Raw genomic sequence first — 17,097 nt, 5'->3', positions numbered from 1 at the left:
AGATAAAGGGATCAAGGGAGACTTTTCTAGTTCTGGGTTTTAGTTCAGAACTGCTTGTGTTTGGCAAACAATCTGATGGCCTTCAGTTATTTGACATTTCCCTTTTAAGCAATAGGGGAACAGTGCTGTGCTTCCAGGAGCATGTCCCAAGGAGCATGCCAGTCAGCCACCGTCAAACAGGAAAAACGATTTCACGCTGGATCTTGGTGTTCCAAAAGGTACCAGCTGTGGTTAAAATTGTCTTTTATCAATTCCCTTGCTACGTTTTTAACAATCGTGCACTTTACACTCTTATCATTTGGAAAAAATGTTCTGAATTCAGATCATAGCCTGTATATAAGGTTTTGGTTTAAGGTGCCTTTGACTTTAAGGTTTATCATCTGTAGACCTTTAATGGCAAGAATGGCTGATGTGACATGCTTAATACTTGGGAAAGCACTCCATTTCTTAATCTTTTTCTCTTTTATGGGAATTATGTATTTGCCTTAGGAAGAGGAACCAAACCATTATTTTAGTATGTACATATTAAGGCATTTTAGAGAAGGGGAGAAAATTCAACAGATTCAGGTTCAGATTCAACAAGACCAAGTGCCGAGTCCTGCACTTGGGTCACAACAACCCCACGCAGCACTACAGACCTGGGGCAGAGTGGCTGGGAAGCTGCCTGGTGGGAAAGGACCTGGGGGTGCTGGCTGACAGCCGGCTGAACATGAGCCAGCAGTGTGCCCAGGTGGCCAAGAAGGCCAACAGCATCCTGGCTTGTATCAGAAACAGGGTGGACACCAGGACTAGGGAAGGGATCGTCCCCCTGTACTTGGCATGGGCGAGGCCGCACCTCGAATGCTGTGTTCAGAGTTGGGCCCCTCACTATGAGAAAGACTGAAGTGCTGGAGCGTGTCAAGAGAAGGGCAATGAAGCTGGTGAAGGGTCTAGAGCACGAGTCTTAAGAGGAGCGGTTGAGGGAACTGGGGTTGTTTAGCCTGGAGAGAAGGAGGCTCAGGGGAGACCTTACTGCTCCCTACAACTGCCTGGCAGGAGGCTGTGGTGAGGTGGGGGTCAGTCTCTTTGCCAAGTAACAAGCAATAGGGCAAGAGGAAACGGCCTCAAGCTGCACCAGGGAAGGTTTAGGTTGGATATTAGGAAAAATTCCTTTACTGAAAGGGTGGTCAAACATTGAAACGGGCTGCCCAGGGAAGTGGTGGAGTCACAGTCCCAGGAGTTATTTAAAAGACGTAGACATGGCGCTCAGGGACATGGTTTAGTGGTGGATTTGGCAGTGCTAAGTTAATGGTTGGACTTGATGATCTTAAAGGTCTTTTCTAACCTAAACGATTCTACAATTCCATTTGTTTTAACTGGAAAAAGAGCAAGCCTCCTAACCTCACTACACCCCAAAATGTTAATACATACACAACTGAAAAGATAAGTGAACACACAAAACTGTGGTAACAAAATATTTTACTAAAATATCATACATTGAATAGTTAGCTCAATGTTCTCATGTTCTATACAAATAATGCAAACATTGTCACACATTGTATATTAACATTATATAGTAACCCCCACACATCCAAGAAGAGCAGCATTCCTGTCAGATCCATTACAGACAGTTATCTCTTCTGTTCCATTCAGCTTTTACGTAAGGCAAATGTTTCATTACAAAAATTTACTTTGTATTCTCAGAAGTGCCTAGAAGGGTTATACCTCTTCAGAAATACTGAAGGAGATGAGATGTGTGACCAAATCCTTCATGGACACTTTTGAAAATCCTAACTTAAACTAAGAACTATGACTTGTGACATAAGAGTTGTGAATAACTTACTCATTTTTCTGTATTCAAAAACTGACCTTGTGTTTGAAGAAATAGAGTATGCTGAAATGCACAGATCTAAACAACTTTTAGACACTATGAGCTCAGCTGATTTTTACACTCCTTCCTACTAAATGAGAAGCAATGGAGTAACTTTTCAGAGTAACTTTTCAAAACTATTCATAAAAAACTGATAAAATAATCATCTGACCCAGAAAGCATAAAAATGTTAGGATAGCACACTACTTTTACAGATAAACTGCCCCAAAATTGTCTAAATTCTTTTATTAGCCTATACAAAATCTAAAAAATAAGCGTATGTACACTGCAGAATTGTATTTACAGTTCTAGTTATATTTCTGATCTTTTTGTGATGCTGTTTCATAGGGAAATAAACATAAATTGGCAAAAGGCCACTAACACTGTTTTGATTGTGTTAAAAATCATGATCTGAGGCCTATGCTGCAAAAGCTAACTTCATTTAGCTGATACTTATAAACTGACTAGCCCAGCGACTTTGTTTAAAAAGTTTGCCTTACATGCAATCATCTACTTTTCTTAAATCACCTTTTTCAGCAGGATAGCCTTATATTTTAAGTAATTAATAATTCATTTACTCTATTCTTATCCAAAGCAGCATACTGAATAGAGAGAATTATGAAATCAGTTTCTAATTTATGCAAGCACAAAGAAAATTGTATGTTGAGGAAAATAAAGTACAGCAACCTAAAGCATTTGCTTGGGAAGCTACTTTGCAAAAGGGAGAGTAACAGGCTATCTGAAACCATAATATTTCAACCTGTACTCATTTGTTCCTCATCAGTGATAAGCTAAATGTGTCAGATAGGCAGGCCATTAGATGCTTAACAATATATATTCAGCGGGGACAAAATATTTCAAATGCAGTAATAAGGAGGGGCATCTTGCACGGGTCACTCAAAATTACAAATAGACTCCCTGGAAACAGTATGCAGAATGGGTTGGTTTCTTAAAACATGCCTAAGGACCTTATTCCAAACAGCATGGTAGCTATGAATTTAGCCCCCAGAATATAATGTTAGCATCTGAAAGTGCAATTAATGGAGAATAGCACCATCTTCCCAGTTAGCAGCTATATTCAAGTAATTTGGAAAACTCCTGAACTGAAATAAAAGCCACCATCAAGAAGCCTAGCAGAACTTGGCCCTCAAGTGTAACTTTTTTTTATGATGACACAAAGCCACAAACTGCTCAGGTAAGACATATTTTAATGCCACTCACAAGCATCACAAATTCAGGGAAGCAACCCAAAATACTGTCTCCTAACAGGAGATTTTACCCTTTGGCCATGAACTCAGCCTTACAGAAGACCACCAGCAGCAGCACCACCATCCCAGGAGCCGGGTGCCACCGTACTTCTCGGATCTCAACACCTAGTGGAGGTGAAGTCAACACATCCTTATGTAAACTAATAGTTATTCTGCTGAGATACAGGGTCCTTGGGACCGCCCAGTTGGACTGGTCGTGCCAGCTGGGATAAGGTTGGCACCAGGCACAAAAGTGCAAGTGACACCCTCAAGGGACTGCAGGATTATTTGTCTGAGAACAAGAAGAGGCCAGGGTGAACACTTGGCTGCATTGTTCTGTCCCAGCTCACAGACCCTTTACCACACAAGAAAGGGAGCTAGGAGAGGCCAGGTAGTGCTCCTTTATGCTCAACATTTTTCCATAAATTAAAGCAATAGCAGCTTACACCTTGGGTACAATAGCAATGAATGGCAAAAAGACATTTCTGCAGGTTACATGGAAAGAATAGTGATTGAAATGCTGTTGCTAGGCTTTATCAGTCTGACTCGTCACACCTACTGAAGGCAGCAGCAAAATTAGATGTGCTACAACAGGGCTTTGAGTTTAAGGGCAGATACACCTGCAAAGTTGGGATGGGAGGCAGAGAGGTGTGGTTCAACCCAGAGCTGGGCTGCCCATCCCCTGGCACAGGGTATGCACTAGGGAAAGGCAAACACCTCCCTGGTCACCCACCTGACCACGTGGGCAGACATATCCCTGCAAACACTGTATATGCAGATATTTTCTGAATAGGAAACTTAAAACAAAGAAAATCATTCTTCTACCAAATAAATAAACATTATTTATTTCATCATCAATTGTCAATAATAAGTACATGAGCTCAAGTTAGTCTAGATCAGAGGGAAATAAATAATATATTATTATCATTATTAAACACTTTTCAGGATGGGGCATACTCCTGCTGAAAATATTTATCCTGCTCTTCAGGCACAAGCAAGTAAAAAAGAGACAGTCCTCACAAACTTCAGTAAAAAAAAAAAAAAAGAAACAATAAAAATATATAATCCCTAAGTAGTAAAATACCTTTCCCTGTATTTCCTCCATGCTTCTCACCACACTCAGTATACGTCCCCATCCCCAGGGCCCTGCCCTGCCATCCTGGGGCAGTGTTCCTGACCCGCGCCTGTCATCACCAGGGCCCAGCCGTTACTGGCTTGACCTCAGACCTACCTCATCACCGTGATCCTGCCTTACGATCGGCACTCTCGGTTGGACCTGGCCACTGTCTGTGGGTCTGTCCTGCTCCCTGGCATGGGTGTGTAGGGCTGAGCCCTGCCAGCTGTTGGACCCCCTTAGCTGCTGGCTCATCTTCTCCTAGGGAGCAGCCCCACTTTTACTGCTCTCTGAAAAAAAAAAATTTCACACAGAATATAGGCATATGATACTTCCTTGCTGGTAAAACTTTTTTTTGCATGAAAGTAAATAAAAATAGGAATACTGCATAAGGAGTGATTTTATTAACTCCTTTCTCCTCCCCATAGCCCAAATGTATTTTTCACAGCATCTACCGTAAAGATCCAATTCTTTATCTCTGAAACCTACAAACATCTTAGTGATTTAATGAATCTTTGCTTGGTAACAAAATAAGAAATGAGGCTCCTAGCCTGAATGATTACTTGGGCACATCTTCGCACTAGGTCTTGTTTAAATGAGAAAAATCCTCCTGTCTTCTCCCTTACACACCCAGTTTCTCATCGGGAAAAATGTCTAAATCAGACATACTGTTTAGCTCACTGTAAGTGACTCTAGTTCAGCCTTGGCAAACCATTCACAGTAGGTTTCAAGCAATCAAAATAAGACAGAAATGTGGAAGATGTCTCCAGGGTCTATTTTAGTAGAAAGATCAGGCCACTCCCCACTGACCACGGATCTGGCTCTATGACATATTATTTTCGGCAGGAGACATGTATAGGAAAGAGATGCACTAGCCTTACACATTCACCAGGTGACCTGCAGTACCTAAGGTTGCCCCAAGTGCCCTGCATAGGCAAATTCTTCCATCTCTGCAAAAAGTCTGTAGAACTGAAGGAGTGATCTGTGCCACTACACAGTTCTTCCCACACAGAGCTGGCTGGAAGGGCAGGGCTGCAGCGCCCTATACCAGGAAGGGAATGCAAACACCTTTTCTTAAATGCCTACACAGATGGGTGCAAATGAAGTAATCTATCAAGGCAGACCAGCAAGAGGGCGCAGATTTCTTCTCTGAACAAAAGTACTTTGACTTTTAGTTTGGCACTGCAGAAATGTTGCCAGTCTTGTAGCAGCAAGATTTGGAGGGCAAGTTTGCAGTCCTGCATCTTTCAGGAAAAAATAATAATTGTAACTTGTGTAGAGAAGGGATGCAAAGAGGTAAGAGTGAGTGGGAGAGAAAGAGGTTTGCATGTTCTTGGGCAGAAATAACCATTTAAAAAGTCCTTAACATGATGCATTTAGAGTTAATTGGGAGTTCTGCTGGAGTCAAGAGTAGCCCTGTAAATGCAGAGGGTTTCATCTTGTTAATTCGAGCAGGGAAGGTGCTAGAGCACTCCGTGATTTTCTGTCGCTAAGTGATTCCAGTAGCTCAGCTGCTCAGATGGTTCTACTTCATGACACATCACGATTTTCTTAAAGCGAGAAACAGAGAACCTAATCCTTTCTGGAAAAAACGTCTGCTCTGAATGAAGCTCCTCCAGACGAATTTTTAATTTGGCAAGGCACAATCCTATGAATACATCTTCCAGTTTAATGAACGAAACACTCTCTGAAACATTATAGATCTGACTAGCAATGTCAGTGGATAAAACATAACCAGTCCCAGAACAAAATGGTGGGTAGGTCTTTGCTGGATACTCTTCTCTACTTACATACCACTTACTCCCTCTTCTCCGTATGGGATACTCATGCAGTTTTAAAAAACCTGTGAAGAATCCAGTGGTCCTTTTTTTCCTTAGAAGAAGCTCAGTGAGGTAAAAGACATTGACAAACACATCTGTGTCCGTTTTCATCACAAAGCTGGACTGGTAACAAAATCTGTGAATCCATTCAATTCCCATCATGGTCTTCAAAGTCAAATTGTAATACGTGTCTGTAAAATTCTTTTGAATAATGTCTCTGTACTTTTGGCTTTCAGCAGCGATATCAGCCTGCTGGCTGAGATTCACAGTGCTTCCCAGCAGGAAATATGTCACCAGGCGCTTGCCGGCAACTGTTCTCTCCTTCCCCCAGGTTTGCCGGATGGCCATTCTGGCATCGACCTGGTGGTACGAGGATGTCACAAGCAGGACGAGGAAAGGAGGGTTCTTATGGCAGTCTATATCTGGGAGCTGCAAGAAATTTCCTCCGATCCTCCTAAAAGTCTCTATGGGGAATATGTAATCTGGGCTGTTTTCACAGAACATACAGAATTCAGTCAAGTTGTTGTAAAAAACCCAGAAGCTAGCACAGCTGAGCCCTACAAGGCAAACAAACAGCCTGAATTTTCCAAAATCCATCTGAAAGAAACAAGAAGGATCAGCACATTAAAGAAAGAAAAAAAAAGAACCTAGTTCCTTCTAGTGCTGTATACCAGTCCCTGCATAGGGATTTAAAGCCAGGTCATCTCTAATTGAAAGCTACCTATTTCAGAGCACTCGCCCACATGCATTTCCTTCAGTATCGTTCCCCCAAGATGCCTGCTGGCAATCAAATTCACACTTGTGCTTACTTGAATATTCCCTCCCTCCAAGCCAGCATCTCCTCAGAAATCCACACAAGCATGTCCACTGACAGCAGGTTACCCTGCCTAATTGTTCAGACCTCCTCCCCATCTTTGACATCTTACAAACCATGACCTAGACCCACCGGGGCCCTCACAAGCCAAAGAGTGGAGAAGTAGCAGGTATGGGCCCATGCCAGGTGAGAAAGAATAACAACAGTAAGGGGGGGAAGGATGGGGGGGGGGGGGGGGGGGTAGCGGTTTACATACCATGTTTCTCCATTTGTTTGTAAAGTGCCTGTATCCCAGAGCCAGCAAGTGCTGTCCAGTGGGTAGACCCAGCCAGGTTCCTCCTATCTTCAGCTTCCTTGCATCCTGTGGGGCTCTTGCACCCACCCAGAAACTGCTCCTGATCTTTTTGCTGGAGGGACCATGAGTCATGTATTTGAAGTCGGGTCACCTGCTCAGAAAAAAAACCAACAGTGGGTCAGGTTATTTGGATGTTTCAGCTTTTGCAGAGTTTAGGTAACTCACTAGGGCACGCTGAGGTGAGAAGAGGTTATCTGTACTTCCTTCTCCTTTCAAGGTGAAAGAGATCCAAAACAATAACATCAATGTTCATTCATTCATTCTTATTACAGATTAATGTGCTGCATATCTGATTACAATTCTAGTATAAATTCCGAGAGAAAGAAAAGTTATCTAAGCAAACCCAAAAAGGTCACAGTGTCAAAAAAATTATGCATCACCATAAATTAACCTGGTGAGAAGAGTATAATGCTTCAATTGCTCATTCTATTAAGCCGCAGGCCCACCAGTTACTATTTTAGAGCACTAGGGTGGGGGAAATTTTACTGGGGGAAGGGCATTCCCTTCTGCTTCCCTGCTTCTTAACAAGGAATTGGATATGGCATCTCACCTAAAAGTACAGCAAACTAATGTACAATCCCCAGAGCTATAGATTTCATAGAAGTTTGATCTCTGCCTTCCAATCAGGAATGTTCTGCCCAGACTCCCCAAAACCACGTCAGTGCCCTCTTTTGTTCAAATTCCCCTTTCCAAGCAGCAAAAGAGGTTTTGCGTTGCAGTTATAAGTTCATCTTAAAGTCCAGCCAGGTGTTCCTGGGACCAAATCCAGCTCATTTTACTCATAAGAACAGTCCCATTCACTTCAGTCAGTATTCTCAGAAGCACGAAACAAGCAGAACTGGAGTCCTGGTTTACTGAAATTCCTCCCACAGTGAAATGCATTTTTGCAATGATTCACTAATGAATTTTGAAAATATTTCAAAAGTTCACATTTCTTCTGCCACTTACATTTAAATTAACTTTATCTTTAAATAGAGTGTTCCTTGGATCTGTTTTTTCTTGCATGTATAGCTCACAGCAGTCTTGTGATTAACTTAAAAATTGCTTTAATTAAATACTTATGTAAAATTGTATGAGAATATATATATGCACAAACACACACACAAGATTATAAGAAAATCTGCTCTGCATTTGTTCTCATGTTCTTCAGTGGCCTGGGAGGAAGCACATTAATATTCTGAAAATAGTGTTTTTAGGAAAGGATGATGTTCTGAGGTCGACAACAGGGCTGCAGAAGAGGTTTGCTCCTGTCACCTGCTCTCACGAGACTGTCTGAGAGTTTTTGACATTTCTCTGTCACAGGAATTCCAGAACATGTACAAACAAAAGTCCTTCAAATACTGAATAAAGAAAGTAATTGAGAGCCATTTTCTATTAAAACCCATTAAAATACTTTCAGAAGTATTTTAGAAATACTCAAGAGCAAGAAACCATAATATAACATACTAATTTTACCAGACTGCAATAGAATCAGACAAATGTGATTTGACCATATTTACTTCTTGTTTCCATGTTTGGGCACTGGTAACAGATCTCAAGAAAAAAATTAAAAAGGTCCCTGTTCTGGACAGCTGGGAGAGCAGCCTCCCAACGTATGTTCTGGCATGTATTTACCATACTGCCTATCCAGAGCCAGGCTGTCTTCCCTTTTCAGTGCATGTATGAAGCAACATACCTTATACAGCTATATAAACACACGCACACACACACAGAGGCAATGCAAACATTTGTAAATGTATGTACATTGTAAAACATATTTTATAAATTTTGCAGATCACACATATGTACACATATCGTTTCACAGCAGGTGACTGACCACCACCAATGGGTAGGCAGTGGCCTTGATAATAAACGCTTCCTGGAGCAAAGTCTCATTTGGTTCTAACTATGTGAAATCTGGAAAATACTAGTTTTTGCCATTGGTTTAATCACCAAAAGGAAATTTGGGCTTACCTGGAACTAGTAGGAATGCTGTTCTTTTTTCCTCAAATGAAACGTTTGCCGTTACCCACAGAGATATTTGTGGAGTGGACTGGGGAGAGGGCTTGCAAGGGCCCAGATCACACCAGTAGCACCTTGGGTGCTCCCAGGCTGGTGTCCCAGTTCTCTCTGCCTCCCCAGCCATGTGTAGGAGGGAGCCATCCAGATAACACGTTGGACCCCACTCTGGGGATTCACCCGAGCTGCGGCTCCTCACTGGGACACCCAGCCCTGCAGAGCCACGAAAGCCCCTGGACCAGATGCAGTAGAGGAGTCTCAGCCTCCCTGTCCATACAGGATTTTTGTTGCAATCCCATTTCCTCTGTTTCACTCTTGCAATATTCTTTCCCCATTATAACACCAGTTGCCCAAACTTCCCTCGCCAGGTGAACTCAGCAAACAGATGAGAGTGCACACAGGTGTCTCACCTGACAGCCCTACCTTTAATTTGTCCCCCTTGATGCTCAAGAAGGGATGAGTTGCCCCAGATGCCCGCAAGGCCAGTGGGAGCCTGTGATGCAACGGTGGGGCTGTTGGAAAAGATACATTTGCAGAGGTACAGCTTTGGTGTCCCAAGGACCCAAGCTTGGCAATTGGTTACAAGGTTGGCATTACTGAAAGAGTACCAAGGGAAAGGGTGACAGAGATGACCAGCTTCCTGTCTCTGAGGCTGTTTTTCTTTTAAAACCTTCGATTTCACTCTTGGTTTTGGGTGAACAGGGAAAATTTTGAAAGTTAAAATAATTTTGTATTAATACAGGCAGGTCAGTTCCTTGGACCACTTAAGTTGCCTATCAGGGAATTAAATCACCTTAGTATTGGCTCCTTAGCCCTGGGATGCTGGGTCCCCATCCCGTCCTGATCCCACTTGCAAACAGCAGGTTTATGTTCCTGGGTGAAGCAAATGCTCCATCTCCCCCACTGCCTGAGAGAACAGCTACGTGTGAAGAACACATGGGGAAAAAATGGCTTCTGTGATGTTTCAACAGGACAGCATGGCTGTCACCACATTTAACAAAACAATCACCACCCAACCTAAAGTACCTTGCTCTACAGCAGAGATATGAGTGTGGGTTAGGTGTGACAACACCTTGTGGTTTCTAAGCTGTCTCTGTCACTGTATCTTTCCTCCTTTGCCTGCGTCCGACAAATAGTACAGTCTGTGATTCAAGATTTCCAGCCTGCATGCACATACCTCTGTGGAACAGTCCTGGAGATGTTAGTATGAAAGGAACAATAAGTCTACAGGAGGTGGTCCAGAAAGCAATGGAGACCTATTAGCAGCCAACCTCTTTTCTAGAGGTCATTTTGAACAGCATCCAGTACTTTTGCATCAAAACCAATCTTTCCAGTTTTCTAGAAAATCTTTTTGCATGACATTATACTTGGGTTTTCTCTCTGATCTGAGTCAGAAATTGCACTTTGTAATTATGTCAAAGCTTTTTCTATCTCCTGTTGTTTCAACTACACAATATTTTATGTAGGGCACTGCCAAAAAATTACCTGCTTCGCGTCCTAAACAGCGGTTTGTTAAAACTGACTGGCACAGCGTTTCACGGCTCTGCACAGATCCAAATGAGGTTTGCACAACAGCCTGGCACCCAAGCAACGCGCACTACAGGAGCCTGCAGCCCAGTGCTCCTCTCGCACACACCTGAAACAAGCTCGTGGAGAAAAGAAGGTAGTCAAGGTCTGTGATCCAAATCAGTCAAACTGCAGCCCTCTACTTTGCAAGTACCTATTTCCACCAGCGGCAAGAGCTTCCTCCTGCGTTCTGCTGCAGCAGGCAGTTTGGCTTTAGGGTCTCTGTCCACACTGCTGACCCCTGTGTAACTCCTTCATGTTGCACAGTGATAAGGCCGTGGTAACTCTTGTGACAAAGTCTAGTTATTCCATCAAAATTAATCTGACACCTCCTTTAGTTCTGTTAATGAGTATAATTATGTAAACGTCACCAAGAGATCAAGACTATCTGCCACATAGATCAGGAAAAGAAATCTGGCCGAGGCAGAGAGAGGTAAGTAGGTCTAGTGTCCCCCTGAGAAACAGATTCAAAATACCAATTTAAAGAAATAAAGTTTTCTCAGTTTTTTCTGGGGCAAAGCTACGGTCAGGCCACTGAGTTCAGTGGACGATGGGTGTTAGCTTTGTGTTGAGGTCACACACACCAGCCAGCGAACGACCCGCACCGCAAAAGGCTGAAGTGCTTTGACTATCTGCAAGAGTCCTCGCTTTGTAAACAGAAACACAAGCAGCTGTGACAACGCAGACCTAAAAGCATTGGCGTGATTTAAGTGCATAAGCAGGAGTTAATGACCTCACATACTGCACAGTTCAAGTCAGCAGCAATATTCCCATTTTTCTTCCCTAATAATCAGAACATGTGCCCTGGTATAAGTACTAATAATACCCGCTAACTTTTGATTTTCCTCAGAATAAAACCTTTAAATTGCTTTCTCAGAAGCTCAGCAGGACACAGGGAGGGATTGAACATTCACAGATAATAAGAAAATGTCACATACAGCAGGAAACATTTATTTTTTTTTTCTAAGCGCAAGCATTTCAGAGGAGCAGGGGACAGCCTGGAACTCTCAAAGACGATGTCTCTGGCAAGGCAGTGGGTTCAGCAGTGGCCTGGCCACCGTTACAGGTAGGCACGTAGCTGGGTTTCTCCTGTAGCCCAAGCTCTGAAGTTGGGGAGGGATTGCCTCTGGCCCAGTAGTTTTCAGCTGTCCCCCCACTGCCAGAGCGGGAAGTGGCCCGACACCGACCAGACCTTCTCAGGAACAGCAGTGCCTACTCATGTCCCACACAGGACTACCAAAACTAGTGGTGGTGAACCTCTACCCTAAATAAAGGGTTGCATGGGGACAGACTACCCTGCCTCATCCCCTGGGAGCGCTGGCTGGCTTCTCCTGCCCCATGCGTTTGATAGCAGCATCCCACTGAACCTCCCAAGCCGGTGATGCTGCTTCCAACCAAAAGAACTGCGCCACCAAGGTGATGAGGCTAAATGTCTCCTTCCTGGCACTTTAAAATGCCACTTTTCAGAGGGAGGTTTTTACAGCAACATGTATTAACAATGCCCTCACCCAAAGCAAATGTCAAGACTGGCAGGCAAGAAGGATGACAACCTGGAAAGGGTGCAGGACAAGGGAAAAACTCCTTCTGCCGCCCTTACTGTCAGACCATGGAAAACCTTTTTCCCTCTGCTACCTCTCACCAGCTTCTGCTGTCAGGATTTCTTTCCTTGTCAGCCCATCAGTGACTCAAAGCAAGATATTGTTCCTCTGCTTCATACATACCAGCTTCTATCATTTAAGCCCTGAGTTGCTAGGCACTTTATTTACAGTCAAATCCTCTCCCTTTTTTCTTTCTTTTTTTCCTTTTTTTTTTTTTTTTTTTTTCTTCTCTGGTTTTCTTGTCACTTTTTTTGCAGTGCTACTGAGTAGGGTTAGCTTTCCCAGCTCCTCTCCAGGCACCTCTGCACTACGGTTGGCCTGCTGTGATGGGGTGTGCATGGGGAGAGGGGCTCTGAGGGGTGGGTGCTTTTGATGCCTAAAATAAGCCCCTGGCTCTCCAGAAAGGCCATGAAGTTTTACAGCCAGGGAGCTAATGCTGGGCAATGGGTGAGCCATTCACCCATGGTCACAGACCCATGGCAGGAGTCCTGATCTCCAAACCCTAAGCAATCAATTAGACAACAGATAGAAAAGGAGCACTGTTGGCACTAATTTTCAAATCCTACCATGTCGCCTGGCTTATACTCTGTTGTTATGTCACTAATACCCTTTTAGCTGATTGAGCCTGTAACTTTAACAGGAAATTGAATGTTCTTTGTAGAAGGTTGGACTGGTTTTATTTGCCACTTTGGGTTTTAATAAGAAAAGAAAAAGAATAAGGAAAAAAAAAAAAGATGTAGAGTAGAAACAAGTCATGTTTTTAATTTAATGGTTCTAGGGGAAAAAACCCCACATATTAGAGTGATGTCTTAAATTTTAGATTAATATTAATCACAATGAAATTCCATGCATATATACATAATACAGATGTATACAGATATATGCATACAAGTGTATTGTTTTTAGCAGAATGACCAACACAGCCTAAACAATGGTACAGTTATAACAGGCAAAGAAACTTTTTTCCCAGCAATCAAAGAAAAAATCTGACCAAAAAATGTAGACTTTAAAACATAAATTGGTTAGAATTCAGTAACTGAGTAAGAGTCCCTGAAAGTTTCACCTCCGCCCCCCAGGTCTCTTCCCGCTGTGCTACGACAGAGACAGTTTCAGAAGAGCCATCTGACCCACTGTAATTCCTTAACCTTATCTCTTCAAAGAAAGATTTCCACCATTTCCTCCTCCAGATCATGGATTTTGTACTACAGAGGGTAATGAACTGGTGGTTAACCACAATGCCAGCGTACGCATATAAACTGACACAGCAGCTCTCTCAGAGGCAACGAATAGGCATAGGAGCTTTGCATGCAACACTCACCTATTAAAAAGGTACAACTTTATTATTACAAGGGTGTCATCCACTCAAAAACACAGCCTTTCCAGTTCAGATATGGAAGTGTCACCTCAGGTGTGAAAATTTCCATTACTCAATGGTTGCACTGGTCCAGACCAGAAGTCTATGTGGTCTCTGGGTTCTGCCTCTGAAACTACCCAGGCAACTGATGCCTAAAGTAGAACAAAGATCATGGTGAGTGTATTCTCACAGAAGGAAGGCATTTATGGCACAGGGATCTTCTGACCCAGAGGCTACATCTTCCTCTTTATTTAAAAAAAAAAACAACCAAACATTAAGAGCTATTAGCTCTTGATGCATCTTGAACTCATCCACATTACCATGGCTAGTCACTCATGACATTCATTTGGAAAAGCCAAAGAGCCTCAGAACAAAATGGCAGGTTTTCTCTCAAAACCAGCAGAAAGTTTGGCAGGAGGTGGAGCTGCTCCCATAAATGTCACAGGAAAGAAGTGCTGCATCTGAAGAGTCAAAACAAAATTTATTTCCAGGGACTTTAGCCAAGTCAGGAAAGCTTACTTCTGTTTTAAAATATCATTTTGCTTTTCCAAGCTGCCTGCAAAATTCTCCTCGTGAATCCTGGCCCTAAAAAGCCCACCAAAATGTCAGCCGGGATATTTAGTAAGGCCAGATCCCTTTTCCAGGAAGGAGAGAGATGTTACAGTGGAGGCTGCAATATGAGCTGTTAAGCAACCTGTTGCAAATTTCAGACTATCAATGCAGAGAAACTGTGCAGGACAGCCATTACAGTGCAGCCCCTGGTGTAGGTATTCTTTGTACTTTTCAGGAGTATATTTGGACAGTTTTAATTTAATCCACTTCCACAGTCAATCCAAACACAGCTGGCAGGCAATGAGCAACGAGGCATCCTTTCTTGCAGGCAGAGAAAACAGCAGCGCCTCTGGGGTACTCCGGACCTTTTCTCATCTTAGTAATCATTTTTTCCAAACATTCAGACTAAAACTCTTCCAATTCTCTCTCTCTTTCCTTTGCCCTCTTGTACCAAATGTCCCTTTCCAGGTTTCTCTTCAATGCTAATAGACTTGCTTCTTCAAATGCTCCCTCTGTTCCTACAATACTCCCATCTTCCATTTATCACTGATGCTAATGAGCATATTTCACTTTTTTTAAAAATTGCCTCATGAATCAGCAAATTTATTACAATAACTATTTTAATTGCTATGTTCTAAACTGCAGATCTCACCAAAGACAAGTAATTGTCCACAATGGGATGAATCAGAGCAACCTTACCCTGTATAAACCCATGTGGTTCATTGTGCTGAACAGGAACAAAATCCAGCTCACAGCCACTTTCTTATCTTCATAAACAAAAAAAGCAATGGCAAAATTTCTTCTTTAAGCTCTTGCTGTCAATGCTAGTACTCCAAGAGCCTGGTTCTCTGAGCTATAGAAGCACGATTCTTCAAAAAGTGTATGTACATGTCTGTTGTTCCCCCAAACAAATCAAGTATCACCCTCATTTACAGTTAGTGCTGTATGTTGGATTTTTTATCTTAATGAAAAAAATAAACATGAAAATGGTATTTCAGACAGAATGAGGGTCCTCTGTGTCTCCCTCGGAAGCAATGTCAAGATACACAAAGTAAGAAGTAAAAGAGCACTGCAGAGAAGAGCTAGCCATGCAGATTGTACAATAAATGTTCAAAATGGGGAAAATTACCAATAATGATATTCCAACATCACTCCTAAATCTTTCATAAACAGAGTGCTGCTCAGCCCTGACAATATCACTGTAGGATGAGGACTTATCAGGATGGTACCTTTCAGATGGTTTTTGCTCCTATTTTAAGCCGGGGCAGCACTTTGCACAGAGTAGGTGAGCCCAGTGCTCCTGCCATTCTGTGCCCTTTTGTTTCATGCTGCCTCTTGGCACAGTCATTTTTCAGTGTTTGGAGCTTTATTCTTCCCCTATCAACCCAGCACTTGAACTAAATCTTTGCCTTTACATGTCTGCGAAAGAAGCAATCTGGTACTTTTGGAGGATAACATTGACTGGGCATCACACAGTTTCCACCCAGGGCAGGGAAGCCCAGGACAGCCACTCAGGCTCCCCGCACCGCCGCAGCCCTGTGCCAAATGCTAACCGGGAGGGACGGTGTCCGGCTCCTCTTTGCATTAGCAAGGCTAAGGCAGAAAGCAGAGGAACAGTAATCGTACCACGGCCCTCATGCTGGCAAATCCTTTGTAAATAACTACTTGGCTTTAAAAGTGCTGATTATACACAGCGATGTCTGTAGGATCAGGCCCAAGGGCTGCTTTTTAATTACTTACCTGTACCGCACGGATCTTCTTCTTTTTAAGCATCTTATCCAAGGTCTCAGCAAACACACTGGACAGCCAGGAGAACATTGCCCTGTAGTTGTCCTAAGTGATCCTGGTTTTTATCTGGGGACAGGTTCGCTGGCTGCCAAACGATTTCCTTGTGTTAAAAGACACACTAAATAGCACACACTAAATCCTCCGGCAAACAAGAAGATTGCTTGCTACTTTCTTACCACCAAATCAGTGTTCCCCGCTCACGCCAAATAGCCTGATGCACCTCACCGCCCGTGATGCACATCACCGCCCGTGATGCACATCACTGCCCGCTTTACCGGAGGACGGGCGCTGCGGTCCGGAGCCCTCGGCTGAGCCCCACATGCCACGGGGCCACCGGATGCTCGGCCCGGGCGAGCGGCTTCCCTGGACTTTGATCCCATCTCCCAACTGTGGTGGCATCCGCCACGCTTTATTGTCCTACTCTCCCTACCCCGCCGCGGCGGCTGGCGACTCTCAGAAAGCCGGGGGCGCAGGTCCAGGGGTGCAGCCGTAGGTGCGGGGACCCCCGTGCCCCCGGCCATACCTGCCGCTGGAGCTGGGGGCAGGGGCAGCTCCTCACCTCAGGCGGCCGCGGCGCATCCCCCGGCGGCTCCGGCCGTGCTGGGCGGGGGCTGCAGCGGGCGGGCGGCCCTTCCCCCGGGAGCGGGGCGCCGGCTGCAGTTTGCGAAGTCTCCCCGGGTCCCCCCGCAGCCCAGCCACCCCGAGCGAGGCGCAGCGCGATCGCCTGTGCCTCCGGGGCCAGAAGCGAGGGACGGCAGCGCTGCGGCAGCGGTAACCGGAGCTCCTGCCGCCTTCCCTCTCTCCCTCCTCCTCCTCCTCCTCCTCCCTCCCTCCCTCCCTCTCCCTCCTCCCTCCCTCTCTCCCATAGGTAACGGACCGACTGTACCGCGGCAAGCTCCGTCGGCAGGGAAGGCAAGGTTAGGAACTGCCCGCAGATGGTTTATTTTGGATATTTTGGCTGGCAGGGGGGAGGCAATGGCCTCCCAGGCGCCGGAGCGGTGCTCGTGGGGCTGGAAAGCGTCAGCGCAGAGCCAGCCCTTCC

The 17,097-nt window shown here is 44.3% G+C and overlaps 1 protein-coding gene across 4 annotated transcripts; it reads right to left on the bottom strand.

Annotated features, from left to right (window-relative positions):
- Positions 1-1,447: 1,447 nt before the first annotated feature.
- B3GALT5 (beta-1,3-galactosyltransferase 5) lies at positions 1,448-16,837 on the bottom strand. 4 transcript variants are annotated; one of them, XM_037378145.1, is made up of 4 exons: positions 16,008-16,607; positions 10,683-10,833; positions 7,101-7,290; positions 1,448-6,627 (listed from the first exon to the last, which is right to left on the bottom strand). In XM_037378145.1, the coding sequence occupies exons 3-4, from the start codon at positions 7,269-7,271 to the stop codon at positions 5,674-5,676; spliced, it is 1,125 nt and encodes a 374-aa protein (XP_037234042.1). In that variant the 5' UTR covers positions 7,272-7,290; positions 10,683-10,833; positions 16,008-16,607; the 3' UTR covers positions 1,448-5,673. The 4 variants fall into 4 exon arrangements, with proteins under 4 accessions (XP_037234042.1, XP_037234044.1, XP_037234045.1 ...); XM_037378147.1 differs by lacking the exons at positions 10,683-10,833; positions 16,008-16,607 and adding an exon at positions 16,615-16,837; XM_037378148.1 differs by lacking the exon at positions 10,683-10,833.
- Positions 16,838-17,097: the final 260 nt, after the last annotated feature.

This window comes from Falco rusticolus, chromosome 2, assembly GCF_015220075.1.
Source record: "Falco rusticolus isolate bFalRus1 chromosome 2, bFalRus1.pri, whole genome shotgun sequence".
In the NCBI taxonomy this organism is placed as follows: Eukaryota; Metazoa; Chordata; class Aves; order Falconiformes; family Falconidae; genus Falco; species Falco rusticolus.
The sequence above is the reverse complement of the archived record's forward strand: the minus strand, read 5'-3'. Positions and strand labels throughout refer to the sequence as shown.